Below are 14,880 nucleotides of genomic sequence, written 5' to 3' on the forward strand. Positions count from 1 at the left end.
TCTTATGGTTGCACCACAGCATTTCAGCCAGGTTGAGGTCTGGACTTTAACTGGATCATTGCAACGCTAGGATTTTTTTTTCTTATTCCACTATTCTGCTGTAAGTTTGCTGCTGTGCTTGGGATCACTGTTGCATGATCCAGTTTCAGTCAAACTTTAGGTGTCAAAAGTTTGACTCTAGAATACTTTGGTATACAGAGGCATTCATTGTCGATTCAGTGACTGCAAGGTGCCCGGGTCCTGTGGCTTCAGAATGAGCCCAAATCATCCGCCATTGCATCACCATGCCTGACAGCTGGTATGAGGTGTTTGTGCTGATATGCTGCGTTTGGTTTGGGCCAAACTTTGCACTTTGGTCTTATATGCCCAAAGGACATTATTCTTGAAGTCTTGTGGTTTGCACAGTCACTATTCTTCAAACATAAGCCGTGCTGCCATGTTTGTTTGGGGATTTTTTTTTTTTTTTTTCCGAGCAAAGGGGCAATCTCCTAGCAACCCTTCCAAACAATCGATACTTGTTCAGTCTCTTTCTAGTTGTACTGTCATGAACTTAAATATTTAACATGCCAACTGAAGCCTGAGATGCAGTTCTTGGGTTTTTTTGCAGTTCCTCTGAGCACTGCACAGTCGGACCTTGAGGTACATTTGCTGGAATTTGTTCCACTCCATTGCAGCATTATGTTAACACACACCTGAATGCTCCAGACCAGCAAACTGCCAAAACTTGTGGTTTTACGGAGGTGATCACACTTGCTGATGATTAATTAATCAATTGTAATTAGTTTTTCACTGCACTAGTCTGGTGTAAATGTTATTTTTCAAATGATTGTAAGTACTGGGGAAAAGAGACCTTAAGTGGTTAAATGTGTCAGTACACCATTCTAGTAACTCACCGATTTCCATCTCAATGAATGTAGCCTCTTCTGGAAGGGCCCTCGGTAGCACCCCGGGGTCACTGAAGCTTGTCCTCAACAGCATGGCCATAACGAAAAGGAAGAGCAGGACAGCGAAAACTGGGATGGCAGGAGACAGACTGACAGCCAAGTACGGACATCTGTACAAGAAAAAAAAAATTATTATCAAAAAAGACTGAAGTTTAAATGTTGGTTGAGTTTATCTCAATAAGGTGAAAAGGCCTCTTTCTCAGCTTTGGTAAAATAAACACAAACACAAAATAGATGCTGTCTTTTCTGGTTCTATATCATTGTAAACAAATTATGACCATCACACAGGATTGGGAAAAACATGTTTTTCTGACATTCTGTAGACAGAGATTAATAAAAGGCAGATTCATCGACAGTTAAAGAAATCCTGTCATATATTTCTCCATCAACTCCAGATAATCTTAAGAGAAATGGCAGCACAGTCTTGGGAAAACCATAAGCAAAGAGGACACAACACAACAACACCGCACATATTTTTAACTGATGTTCTGAGCGTAAGGTCACGAACCACGAGAGCTGAAGTCATGGCCTTGAATAAACAACACCGTGACCCACTCCCCGCACCTTCTGTACGAGTGGAGAAGCAAAGATCCATTTGCCAGGCCATTGAGATTAGAGCCTGCAGGGCTCGTCCAAAAGGGCCTGCTGCTCAGCGTGATAACAGATGTGAGCTGCAATGCAAAGTGCTGCGACAGAAGAGAGCAGCAGCAGCAACAAAAGGCTTCCACATGCAGTTATTAATAGTTTAACTTTCTGGCCTCATCTCTCTCCCATGAGGCTGAAATCATACATTCATAATGCAACTCTAATGTTGCACTACAGGATTGTAAGGGACTGGGCCACATCCTGAGGAATATTAACTTTAGTTCTGCATGCCAAGCATAAAACTGCCCACACACAAAATCACCAGGCTACATTATATTTATATTCACAATATACAACTGATTAATCAGTTTAAAAAAAAAACACCAAAAGAATATTTTGGAACTAATTGATAAACAATTAACTGTTATTTTTTTTTTTTTTTTAAATGGAAAATACAAAAAAGTGAAGGCCTCGATAAATAAAAAAGGAGCAAATAAAATGAATGCAGGTACTGTGGTGTGAAGTGGTAAAGATTTTCTGTATCTGTCCTCTGTAAGTCCTTTTTTTCTTGCTCGAACAATTAAAAAGTGCCAGGAGAACAAGACATTGCTGCAAAACAGCATGCTACAGTCTTTTTTGACTACAATACAATCCAGTAAAAGGGTATGCAAAGTGGCAGGAAAGTTGCCATGTTAGTAACAAAAAAATGAACTGAAGCATGATGAGCAGGATGATCGCTGCGAGAGGGATGCCAGGAGGAGAAGTCAAAAACAAATACCAGAATCCACAGACTGAAACCTAAAAACCAACCTTGTACAACAAAAGAATATCTAAACAGCCTAACATTTGGGTATATCAAACATCAAACAATAAATTGCTGTAGCTGATAATTCTGAATTTGCCTTCTGCCTCTTTTATTTAATTTGTATGACAAAAATCTGTGTTAATGTGTAAGACAAGTGGCTTAAATGTCAACTACTTCTCTACCACAGGGTCATCCAGTTTTGTGTTTTCATCACTGTGGGTTTTCTACTCTCGCTATGCCCACATACACTTAAAAGTGAACAAAGAGAACTTGTTTAGTCACACTATGTACAAGAGCCAGGTATGTTAGCACACACACACACACACACACACACACACACACACACTCACACCTGCTGGACTAGTCTGAGCAGGTTTCCTGCAGTGTATTTTTCACATTAATGGAAGCAAGGAATGGAGATCAAATCAATATAAATTTCCACTGGTGCAGGCCAGTGAGACATGTTTCTCACAGCCATTTGTGCAGCGGCTGCAGAGAGGATTCAGGCTGAGGGAATGCAGTCTGTCGATGAAGTGCAATTCCCGTAATGATGACTGGAACGTATTCAAACCACGCTCTATCACTGCTTCCCATCAAGCCCCTATGTCCTCCCTGGATGTGACCATTTCCTGTGTTGTGCAGGGTGGAGCTGGCACAGCAGCAGAAAAACTGGATTGTCCACAAAGGGAGACACCGACACCATCTTCCTTACCCAACCTACTTACTCTTTATGCAATATCTGCTTACCAGCACTTCTAAAGCTAACTAATAAACAATGTAACAACATGTTTGTGTGACCATGTGAAAACGGTCACACAAACGTGTGCTGTAGTTAGTTCATGAAGGTCAGAGGTGTCGGCAGGCAGATTTTCTTACCTTTGGACAGGGGCAGGCGAGCCATTTCCCCACAACATTTAAATTTTATGCAAAGCTACATAGTGCTTACGTAGTGCTTTATGTTAGTAAAACAAGCATCTGTAGTATAATTCTTCTCTCATGTTTGAGAACACATTAATAAATTTTAAAAATACCTTCTATTATAATAAAATGTTAGAGACCCAAGAGCTTTGTTTTTATACATGAACCACATTAAAAGGTAATGACTTTTGTAATAAAGTGCTGTTTTATGGTGAACCCACCAGGAGTTGGTCCTGCTGGTCCAAAATGCCAGACTTTTTACCAAAGCCAGGAAAAAGAGAGCACGTCACTCCTATTTTAGCTTCTCTTCACTGGCTACCTGTTAATTTTAGAGGACTTCTACAGCCCTTGCTGGGCTTGCACCAAAGTCTATCTCAGATCTCTTGACACACGCCTGGTCGTGACCTGGGGTCCTCTGCTAAGGCTCTTATAGTCATCCCACAATCTCGACTGAAAACCAAGGGTCATCGAGCTTTTTTGGCAGGGCAACCATTCTATGGAATAATCTCCCTGAGGAGACCAGAATGGTGAGCTCACTTTTGTTTTTTAAATTACGCTTAAAGACATAATAGTAGGAAACGCTGTGCCTCTATTTTGAGTTATTCCTGTGTTGCTCTTTGTAATTGTTTAATCGCCTTCTCCTAGTGATAATTTTTTTTTAATTTATATTTGATTTTAATTTAACTATTTTTTGATTTTAATTTCCTTAATTCCTTGCTTTTAATCTCCTTGTGGTGCTAGTATTCTTACACCTAATGTTGCTTCATCTTTATCGCCTCTTAGATTATTTATTTGCTGTTTGTGTCCTATCTTATCTCGTGAAGACTTTGTAACTTTGCGTTTGAAAGGTGCTATATAAATAAAATTTATTGTTATTCTTATTATTATTACTATTATCTAACTAGACTATGCTCACGTGCCTTAAAGGTTTCCTGTTGTGAATAACCCGGACAATTTCTGTGGTCTCATTTAGGCACTTATTATCAAACTGTCTTCTCTGAGACACGTAATGGCATCAAATCATCAGCAGCAAAATTCACGAGCCTGTGTTGTAGAACAAAAAGTAAAATGTCTAAAGCTTGTGTTAACCTCAACCCATATATGCATACTAATTTATTCCTGTGACACTATTTTATTTAAAAAATCTGAATGCTTTTTGTTGTAATAAAGGATTTTGCATTATGTCACTTTCAATTTAGTTCAGTTCAATTCAGTTTTATTTCTATAGCACCAAATCACAACAAACACTCACCTCAAGGTGCTTTATATTGTAAGGTAATGACCCTACAATAATTACACAGAAAACCCAACAGTCAAAACGACCCCCTGTGAGCAAGCATTTGGTGACAGCGGGAAGGAAAAACTCCCTTTTAACAGGAAGAAACCTCCAGCAGACCCAGGCTCAGCGAGGGGCAGTCATCTACTGCGACCGGTTGGGACTGAGGGGACAGAGACAGGACAAAAGTTATGTGATGTTAAAATCTTTTGTTTTTACAGTTTTTATTACAAATATTGCTGTTCTGAGTTATTGCTAATTTCACACAAGTAACAGCAGGTCGCATTGGTTACTGTTCAGCCTAAAGTGGGGCTGCATCACATGTAAAGGATATTTTCACTGTAATCTTGTTACAAAAATATTATTACATTTTAGTTTACCTCTGACTTAGTATGCAAGTAAAGCCTCACTATATGGCTCCTACTTAAATGTCAAACAAATATCAAAGAGTTTGCAGTAAAACCTGTTTTTTTTTTTTAATAGAATAAACTTTACTGTTTAATAAAAGGGAACTCATTCAGAGGAAAAGCCGTCTGGTCATAAAGGACAATAACCATATTAATCATAAAGCTATTACATCTTATTACACAGGCGATAGAGATAAACTACCTACTGCTGCTCCTACTCGCACGTGTGTGCCTGGTGTGGGTGGGCATTAGATGCTTTAGGGTGAGTCTACTGCAGACATTTATTTCCTTCTTAAGGCAGAATGACATAAGCTCAGAGATGAGAAGCTTCTAAAGTAGTGATATCACCAAATTAAAATCACTTCAGCATCTCAGCAATAACACCCTTGAACCCAGGATTATGATGCCACGCACAGTGACTCATGACATTTTACCTTTGTCAAACATTTCAAACCCTTCCGTTATTAATACTTAACAGCTGTAAGCTGTTGCAGTCCTGCTTGAATCATACTCCAAATGAATTATGCACTTGCTGTGCAGGCAGCTCAACAGTGGGCCTCAGTAACAGCCTTCTGTCATACAAACATCTGTAGACTATGCCTGCTTGTTTCTAGGGCACTGCTGAAAAAAAAAAAACAAAAGCTCTCAAACTCTGCTTGCCCTCTCTCCTTTTCAAGATCCTGACAGAAAACCAGTCAATATCAGAAAAGCTTTCATAGATCCTTATGCAGAAGAAATTATAGACAACTTTTGTGCTTTTCCTCAAATGGAATAAAACTGTTTTATAATCTTATTCATGATGATTACAAATAAGTGAGAGCAAAAACATTCAAAACAAAAAAAAAAAAAAAAATGAATGCCTGACAAAATCCAAAAGCTCACTTAACATTTACTGCTTATCTTAAATATTTCAAGAGTCATCTAACTATGCAGAGAAGCACAGTATCAAACTGTGACTGAATTTCTTACTCCAGGTAGACAGAAATGATACATCCTTGCTCTGATGTCATCAGAGCTTGCACTCTCTGAACCTGAAGCTCCAGACTTTACACTCTGATGTCGGGGTTAAATCAGACTTCCTTGTTATGCAACATTTAAATACCAAATGAGGGAGATGAAACATTAGAGCCTGGGTCATGGACAGTTTAGTGGGATTAAAGTTAGAACACAGATGTTGCATCATATAATATTTAGTAAGTGAACTTGAGAGTAATGAGAAATCTGTTTATTTAGCAGCATCCCTGTAACATTTCTGACAACAGTGCATCTATTTCAAACCCAAATGTAAATGTAACGTGGGCTTTCCTTCCCTGCATGAAGCAGGCACAGAGGTTGTGGAAAAAAAAAAAAAAAATATATATATATATATCATTGATCCTCCACAGAGGAGCAGCTCTCTCCTCCTGACAGAGAAGCTTCTAGTGAACAAAGCCTGTAGATCACAATTACTGTAAATGGAGCACGTACTCTGAATAGGGTATAAATCATGTTATTGCTCATTTGGCCTTGGCTGGTTGCTGCTTTCCAATTGGTTAACAGGAAGACAGGGTGGAGTTAGATGCTGAGAGAGACTCAGGGTTTACAAGAGCTCTTCAGACTGCGGTCACTCTTTCTGCAGGCACATCCCTGTGCATCTACCTCTTCCGCAGTGCTCCTATTACCATGTAGATACAGCACCAATACACACCCAGAAAAGATCGAGTCTCATGCATATATGGGTTTTTCTGGCCTAGTGGCTAAGTGTCCTGCGGTGGGCAGACAGATGACACACTGTCCTTGTGTTCCAGTTTCTTTTTCCCTCCTCCAAAATCCATAGGTGGCTATCCGCATGCACATATGCACACACATTTACAAAGAGCAGCAAACATGGGAACCAAACCGGCAAACATCTAACTGCAAGGAAGCCTTTTGCAGATATATACATGCTAAAGCCCTCTGTACACACCCTGTGGGGTACAAAGAAGGTAATACCCAGTTTAATACTCATGGAAATAGGATCCGCACATATGAGACAAGTGCAATCCCACCAACGTAAGGACACACAATCTTAATATTCTGCTCAGCAAAGACAAAAAAATTTAATAAATAAAAATGGCTGGGCACACCTCTTTAGTGACTAATTTGTTTACTTGCATCTAATGTGCCTTTCCAATTTTGTATTCGGCCGCTTGTTTCGGTAATTTAGCACAAATTAAAGCACAGAGAGGTCTCACTGCTCGTGGTGCCGATGGCTGGTGATAAAAGTGAGATGTCTGCTCCCCTGCTCTTGGATATTAGCCAGCTCACGCCATGACACTGCCCTCCCTGTTTCCCCATCAATGCCACAGTGCAGCACACAGCCCAACCTTAAGCTCACATATAAGGAATGAATTCTCCAAGATAAAGAAACAGCAAGAGCCTTAACAGAGAGCGTTGCTGATTATACTGATGCAGTGTCACGCAATCAACTGTAATACACTGTAATACTGTAATAATCTGTTGCAAGCCTTTTTACAAACGGGATTTTTGACCATCTTTTGGTGTTTCATAGCAGTGAAAAGCAACAACTAGGAGAGTCATAGATTAACTGATAATTTATTGCCTTCTCTTTTATTCCTTGTTCTCATTTTAAGCACAAAATGAGTGAGACAATGATAAATGCTAAAATCAGCATTCTGATATACACTCACAGTGACAATCCTAACTGATATTTATCCACTACAGTATCTTATTTTAGTGTCTTAACATGCTCACATTTCAAAAGACAGCAGCGGCCGTCAGAAATGTGATCGGTTTTGCAAAAATGTAGTCATAAATCAAAGTGTTGAACAGGAACAATTTTGTTACAGTGGTGGCTAGAACAACGTCAGAGCTTCACGCAGAGGGGGAAGTTATCAAGTGTCTTCTGAGGAAACGCCCAATGTTTCAGGACATCCAGTGCAGCTGATATTTGGGCCAAGACTTGCTGTTTTATCCCACGAATGCAGATACCATAGCGAAATGAATAAAAAGTTGAATCATCCTCAAACCATATCCGATGACCTTGAGATTGCATTTGAATGCGTTCCTCTTTGGCTCTCCACATGGTCTGCCTGCACATTTCAAACATGACTGCTCAATACCTCCCACACCAGAAAACCTCCGCCACCAAAAATCTCATCTTTGCCCACAGATTCTAGATGCAAATATCTATTTATAGAGACTCGAAATCAGGAGAGGGATTACAGTTTCTTTGGGGAGCATGAATATTTGTACTAGGCTTCATGATTATGCACAAGTTGTTAATTATTTCTGGGACAGAAATTATAGCCCTGAGTCTTTTTGTGTTGGACTGAATAAATAAGGGTTTCAGTATGTTTTTTTAGACAAAACAAGTACTCTGAATATGTTGAACTTTGGAAAATGAACATAATCAACAGCAGATTCATTAATTATGAAAACAGCTGTTACTTACAGCTCTCATACTAGCTGACAAATAATTATACAATAGCGAAGAGCTTAGACTTGGTGTTTTAATGCTTCTATTGCTGGTTAAATGAGCATTTTGTGAATGCACTGAACCTCAGAGCCTTTCCACTGATGGCTTTTACCCTGTCATAGCTTCAAATGTATCTAGTTGCCATGTAACTGAGTTTAAGAACTAGCCCAATGTTGCTTGAGCCCAGCTTCAATAGCTACCCCACCATGCAAGATAATTGTGTTCTGCTGTAATATGAACATAGCAAGTTAACAACCCTCTCGCCATCAGTTATCACAATGCCTCCTCCCAGCTCTGGATGTTCAGCGTGAGCAGCATCACCTCTCTCCCTCTGTGCTTTGGGCCAGACAACAGCTCCTTCTGTCCAGGCTCCGAGAGAAGCAAGAGGCCATTAACGTGCAGGCAGGCAGAGACAGGAAGGGCCTGGCACTATGCAAGAGCAGCTACTTCTCTTCTTTGCTATGCTCCAAATCCATTTGGCCTGGTAGCCGCATACACACCCACAGTCAACAGGGGTTACAGTGTTACACTGCAGGATTTTGTGTCAAACCATTGTGCTCTATGTGTCAGTTAAAAACTACCAACAAAAAAACAAAAGGGAAAATAAAGAGGACATGGACACAAAGTGTAAGCAGCACTGCTTTATGAGCCGTGTTCATGTTCTTCATTTTAAACACTCCTCTGTGCAGCATGAACTGATGAGATCTGGGTTCAGGAGCTGCATCTGAGCAGGTTGGCAGAGCTTGCAGTGCTAATGAGTCCATTGGGTCATGTGTGTAGTGGATTGGGACAGAACTGCTGAGACTTTAAAAAAAAAAAAAAAAAAAAAAAAAAAGGCAGCTTTTCTGATTTAAACCAGACACGAAGCTGGACGGTTTGTGTCATTAAATATTAAACAACTCAGCATGTGGTCAGTCATAAACCTTTCCTCTGTCAGGAAATGAATGTAGACAAACACGCCATGAATACACAACTATCAAAGTGAAATTGTTGCCTGCTACAAATGAAGACCATAAAGGAGGTTACAGTTACTGCCCACCACCAATCCAAAGATCACATTACCTTTAAGTACGTTTAAGAAGCTAGCAAAAAATCCAATACTCCTTTCAAATCATTTACAGAAAGATCAGTTACACACAACAGAGATCAGGATAATACTAAAAACCTGATTTGCTGGTTTAAACTAATCAGAGGTTATTATTCTTTGTGATGCATTAGGATATTCAACTATTCAAGCATTTGCCGGAAGTGGATACTGCTTTCCAGATCAATCAATCAATTAAAATAAATTAACTGCTGCATTTCGTGATCAAATAATCTATATTTTCAGGGCTGACACCTGATCTCTAGGACCCTAATAACCAGTGATGGATGTCTTTTGATTGAAGAAACATTTAAGAAGCTAAATAATCTATTATATGAATTTAATCGATTAGTCATTGCAGCTCTAAATATACTGGATACAGCTATAATACTTAATATTTGGGTAATGGAAAGAGACAGAAGAGCCCTAAAGTGAATTACAAACACTTTTTTGGAGCAGGTGGTAACCTGCAGGTGTGTAACTTACTCGAAAGCGAAGAAGAGGGCGCAGGTCCCAGTGATGAGGAAGAGGGTCAGGTAGAAGACTCCCTTCTGCCGGGCCATCATCACTCGTCCGTCGCAGCAGAAAGTGTTTTTGCCCGGGAGCTTCTCCCATTTTCGCACCTTTCGTGTTATCATCACCGCCGACATGGTGTTCTCTTTTCAAATCAGCACTTCTTCGGGTTGATGCAAGTGTTTATACTGCAAAGCGATTCAGACAATACGCTGACGGCTCTGGAGATTTGCGCACATGTAGCCCCCCCCCTAAATTACTATTTAGTCAAGAACATACCGGTTAATCAGCAATATTAAAGACTTTCGCACAGAGACGCGGCTGGGAAGCATTTTCTGACCATTAAAAGCGTCGCAGTCACATCATCAGTGTTTTCTAATCCGTGTTATTTCCCGTCTCTACTGCAGCATGTCATTCCCACAGTCAGGCTCCCTCTTCGCTCAAACAATCTCAATCCACTCACGGTCCAGGCAGTTGTGGTAATTCATCCAAAGGAGAAATTCATCCAAATGCGTGCGGCAGATGTTTCCCACCAGTAGCCCAAAATTCCAGCTTTTGCACCGGGAGAGCGGACCTTGACCGACTGACATTCATATCATCTCGATAAATCATAAATGGTTTTACAGGCGAGCTGCTGCTGCGTCTTCACAGACGGGCTGCTGGACTATGACCACACTGCTGGATGTGGTCAAAAAGCCTTCATTTAAAGAAGAAAAAAAAAAACAAAAAACCTTTAAATTGAGAAAGAATCGCCAGTGTGAATGGGAATATGTAAAGCTGTTGGATAAGCTTTTATCCACCCCCCCCGCAGGATACCTCGATTTTAGTCAATGGCAGCAGGAAACACGCCTAGATAGAAATATCCAATCTTAAAGGGGCAGGACAGGTGAAACAAAAAGGAACAAAGGACACAGAAACAGGTCCTTCCTCGATCATAATAGTATGCTAAATTGTTCGCCTATCGTATTGCCCAAGGGAGGAGACCGTGAAGAAGTGTATTAATGGAGTTAATTGTAATGGACACTGCATGCAGTAATCCCCCATGAGAGCAGAGATAAACACTGCAGAGGTCTTTTTCAAAATATTATTGTATTATTTATTCTCCTCCATACATGACACTTTGTGTTTCATCTTACAGTTAACTATTTTTGCTCTATTTCTCTTTGCATATAAAATATTTATCGTTTTTTTTTCTGTATCCTGTATATAAATAAACGCATGACAGAAAAAAAAAAAAAAACATTTTGAAGATTGGACTACCTGAATACATTGTTGCACTGTGGATATATTAACTATATCCCTGCATTTCTTATGCCTTTTGTGTACAGTGCTGTGAAAAAAAGTATTTGCCCACCTTCCTGATTTTTTTTTTTTTTTTTGCATATTTGTCACACTCACATATTTCAGATCAAGCAAAATTTAATATTAGATTTTTTTTTCTTAAAAATAACCAGACTAAATACAAAATGCTGTTTTAAAATTAGGATTTCCTTTACTAAGTGAATAAAGCTATCCAAACCTACCTGGTCCTATGTGCAAAAGTAATTGCTGCCTAAACCAAATAACTGGTTGTGCCACACTTAGCAGCAAGAACTGCAATTAAACAATCGCGGTAACTGGCAATGAGTCTTTCGCATGGCTGTGGAGGAATTTTGGCCTACTCTTCTTTGCAGAATTGTTTTTAATTCAGCCACATTGGAGAGTTTTCGAGCATGAGTTTGAGGTCATGCGAAAGCATCTCAATCGGATTTAAGTCCAGACTTTGACTAGGCCACTCCAAAACCTTCATTTTGTTTTTACTAACCATTCAGAGGTGCATTTGGTGATGTCTTTCAGATCACTGTCCTGCTGTATAACACAAGTGTGTTTGAACATCAGGGCACGAACTGATAACCTGACATCGTCCTTCCAGGATATTCTAGTAGAGAGCAGAATTCATGGTTTCATCAGTCACGGCAAGGCATTCAGCTCCTGAAGAAGCAAAGCAACCCCAGACCATTACACTACCACCACCATGCTTGACTGTTGGTATGATGTTCTTTTATGAAATGCTGTTTTAGGCCAGCTGTAACGGGACTCAAACCTTCCAAAAAGTTCAACTTTAGTCATGTCAGCGAAAAGTTTTGTGGATCATCAAGATGTTTTTGGACAAATGTGAGACAAGTCTTTGTGTTCTTTTTGGACAGCAATGGTTTTCGCCTGGGAACTCTCCTATGGATGCCATTTTTGCCCAGTCTTGAATAAATTCAGTGTTGAATAAAATCATGAACACTGACCTTAACTGAGTCAAGTGAGGCCTGCAGTTCTTTAGATTTTCTTCTGGGTTCTTTTGTGACCCTCTGGATGAGTTGTTGATGTGCTGTTGAAGTAGATGGTATTTGGTAGGTTGGCCACTCCTGGGAAGGTTCATCACTGTTACACGTTTTCTTCATTTGTGGATAATGGCTCTTACAATGGTTAGCTGGAGTTTCAAAGCCTTAGAAATGGCTTCATAACCCTTTCCAAGATGTCAGTGACTTTGTTTCTCACCTGTTTCTTTAGATGTTTTGCTTTGAGAGATCTTTTAGCCTGTTTCACATTTTTGAGACAGGTTCTATGTGAGTGATTTTTTTTTTTATTCAACGGGTCTGGCAGTAACCTGGGTGTGGCTAGTGAAACTGAACTCAGCTCTTTTTTTAAATGTGGTTGATCACAGTTAATTATTTACCAATTGGCCATTCTTCCAGAAGCGTATTTGTGAGGTCAGACACTGATGTTGGATGAGAAGGCCTGGCTCACAGTCTCTGCTCTAATTCATCCCAAAGGTGTGCTATTGGGTTGAGGTCAGGTTGAGGCTCATCCATGTCTTTATGGACCTTGCTTTGTGCACTGACGCGCAGTCATGTTGGAACAGGAAGGGGCAGCCCCCAAATTGTCCAAAATGTCTTAGTATGCTGAAGCATTAAGAGTTCCTTTCACTGGGATTAAGGGGCCGAGCCTGACTCCTGAAAAACAACCCCACACCATAATCTTCCCTCCACCACACTTTACACTTGGCACAATGGAGTCAGACAAGTACCGATCTCCTGGCAACTGCCAAAGCCAGACTCGTCCATCAGATTGCCGGATGGAGAAGCATGATTCGTCCCTCCAAAGAATATCTCTCCACTGCTGTAGAGTCCAGCAGCACTTGGTAATGTAAGGCTTGGATGCAGCTGCAAGGCCATGAAAACCCACTCCATGAAGTTCTCTACACATTGTTCTTGAGCTAATCTTAAGCACTATGCACCTCAGCATCTGCTGAGCCTGCTCTTTGATTTTATGTGGCCTACCAGTTTGTGGTTTAGTTGTGGTTGTTCCCAGTCACTTCCACTTTGTTATATTACTGCTAACAGTTGTCTGTGAGGAAATTTCATGCCTGGACTTTTTGAAAAGGTGGCATCCTATCACAGTACCACACTGGAATTAACTAAGCTCCTGAGAGTGACCCATTCTTTCACAATTGCGGTTAAAACAAGCTTTTGGTGACCTGAGCTTGAAGGTCGAGGTCTGCCTGTCTGGAAGCTTGAGGGTTCTGCGCAGTATCTTAGCTGTTCCTAGGACTGTGTTCTTCTGGACAGAGATCTCGAATGTCATTCCTGGAATCTGCTGGAGCCACTCTCCCAGTTTGGGGGTCTCAGCACCTCTTGTTCACACGAGTTACAATACTGTCTCAGTTCACTTCATCAGACACATAGGCGACAGCAGGACCACAAGTTACCATGAGAGTGAACCAACATCCTTAAGAAGAAGAAGAAGAAAGAGCTTTATTTGTCACATACATTTACATGCAGTGAAATTCATTCTCTGCATTTAACCCATCACACACATGGAGTATGTAGTACACACAGCACAGCATGGAGCAGGGGGCAGCCAAAGGACGCCCGGGGAGCAACCTGGGGGGGTGGGCTTGCTCAGGGACCCACAGTGATGCCAGCCCAAGGATTTGAACCAGGGTCCTCTCAGTGACGAACCCTCTTCTTCTCCCCTAGGCCACCACTCCAGAGACTCTGTCTCTAACAGCAAGAAAAGCTACTACACCACACTATCTGCCAGACATCACCCTCATGTTTTATATCTAATTCAGAGGAAGGCATTATTAATAGATGACCTGTCAGATGTAGCTTTGACCCACCTGCCGTATCAAGTTCAAAAGCACCCATGGCTGCAGACAGCTTAAAGTTTGAATTTAAATTCAGATGACACTTTTCATTAGATGTGTTGAGCAGGGCTGTTCTTTTTCGAGAACAGAAAGCTCAATGGTAGCATGACTGATCTAATGTATTACGCACTAATATATAACATAATCTTTAAAAATAAAAGTGAAATTGTCTGACATAAGCATACCAATAGCACCTCCAATTTTTGTACACTAACAAACTAACATACTTCAAAAGGCCATTAATACAGCTCGGATCAAATTGCAGTTGTTTTAGGGACTGTAGAAGTGCAGAACTAGGACTGCAGAGATGTTTTTTGGTGCTTAAACTAATAGAGCCTGAAATCTAATATCTGTCTTTCTGAAGTCCCAGAAACAAAACAATCACTGAAGTGACCTCTTACTGAAAATTCTAGCATAAAAAGGGAAGCATAGAAGGATTTGAGACAAATATTTCTGCTTTTTGTGACCGGCTGAAGTTCAAAACGAGCGAATGGGAAGAAAGGTGATTTGGGTGACTTTGAATGTGGCATGGTGGCTGGTGCCAGATGGACTGGTCTGAGTATTTCAGAAACTGCTGATCTACAGGGATTTTCCCACACAGTCATCTCCAGGGTTTACGGAGAATGGTCCACAAAGGAGACAATATCCAATGAGCGGCAGCTCTCTGGTTGAAAATACTATGTTGATGGCAGAGGTCAGAGGTGAATGGCC

At 40.6% G+C, this 14,880-nt stretch overlaps 1 protein-coding gene across 1 annotated transcript in view; it reads right to left on the reverse strand.

Annotated features, from left to right (window-relative positions):
- The window catches only part of zdhhc9 (zDHHC palmitoyltransferase 9), a 33,244-nt gene extending 23,118 nt beyond the window's left edge, over positions 1-10,126 (reverse strand). Inside the window, exons 1-2 of the mRNA XM_030739317.1 lie at positions 9,963-10,126; positions 894-1,054 (exon numbers count right to left, since the gene is read on the reverse strand). Coding sequence (XP_030595177.1) covers positions 894-1,054; positions 9,963-10,126 — 325 coding nt within the window. The remainder of the gene's footprint in view (positions 1-893; positions 1,055-9,962) is intronic.
- Positions 10,127-14,880: the final 4,754 nt, after the last annotated feature.

This window comes from Archocentrus centrarchus, chromosome 10 (genome assembly GCF_007364275.1).
Source record: "Archocentrus centrarchus isolate MPI-CPG fArcCen1 chromosome 10, fArcCen1, whole genome shotgun sequence".
Lineage (NCBI taxonomy): Eukaryota > Metazoa > Chordata > Actinopteri > Cichliformes > Cichlidae > Archocentrus > Archocentrus centrarchus.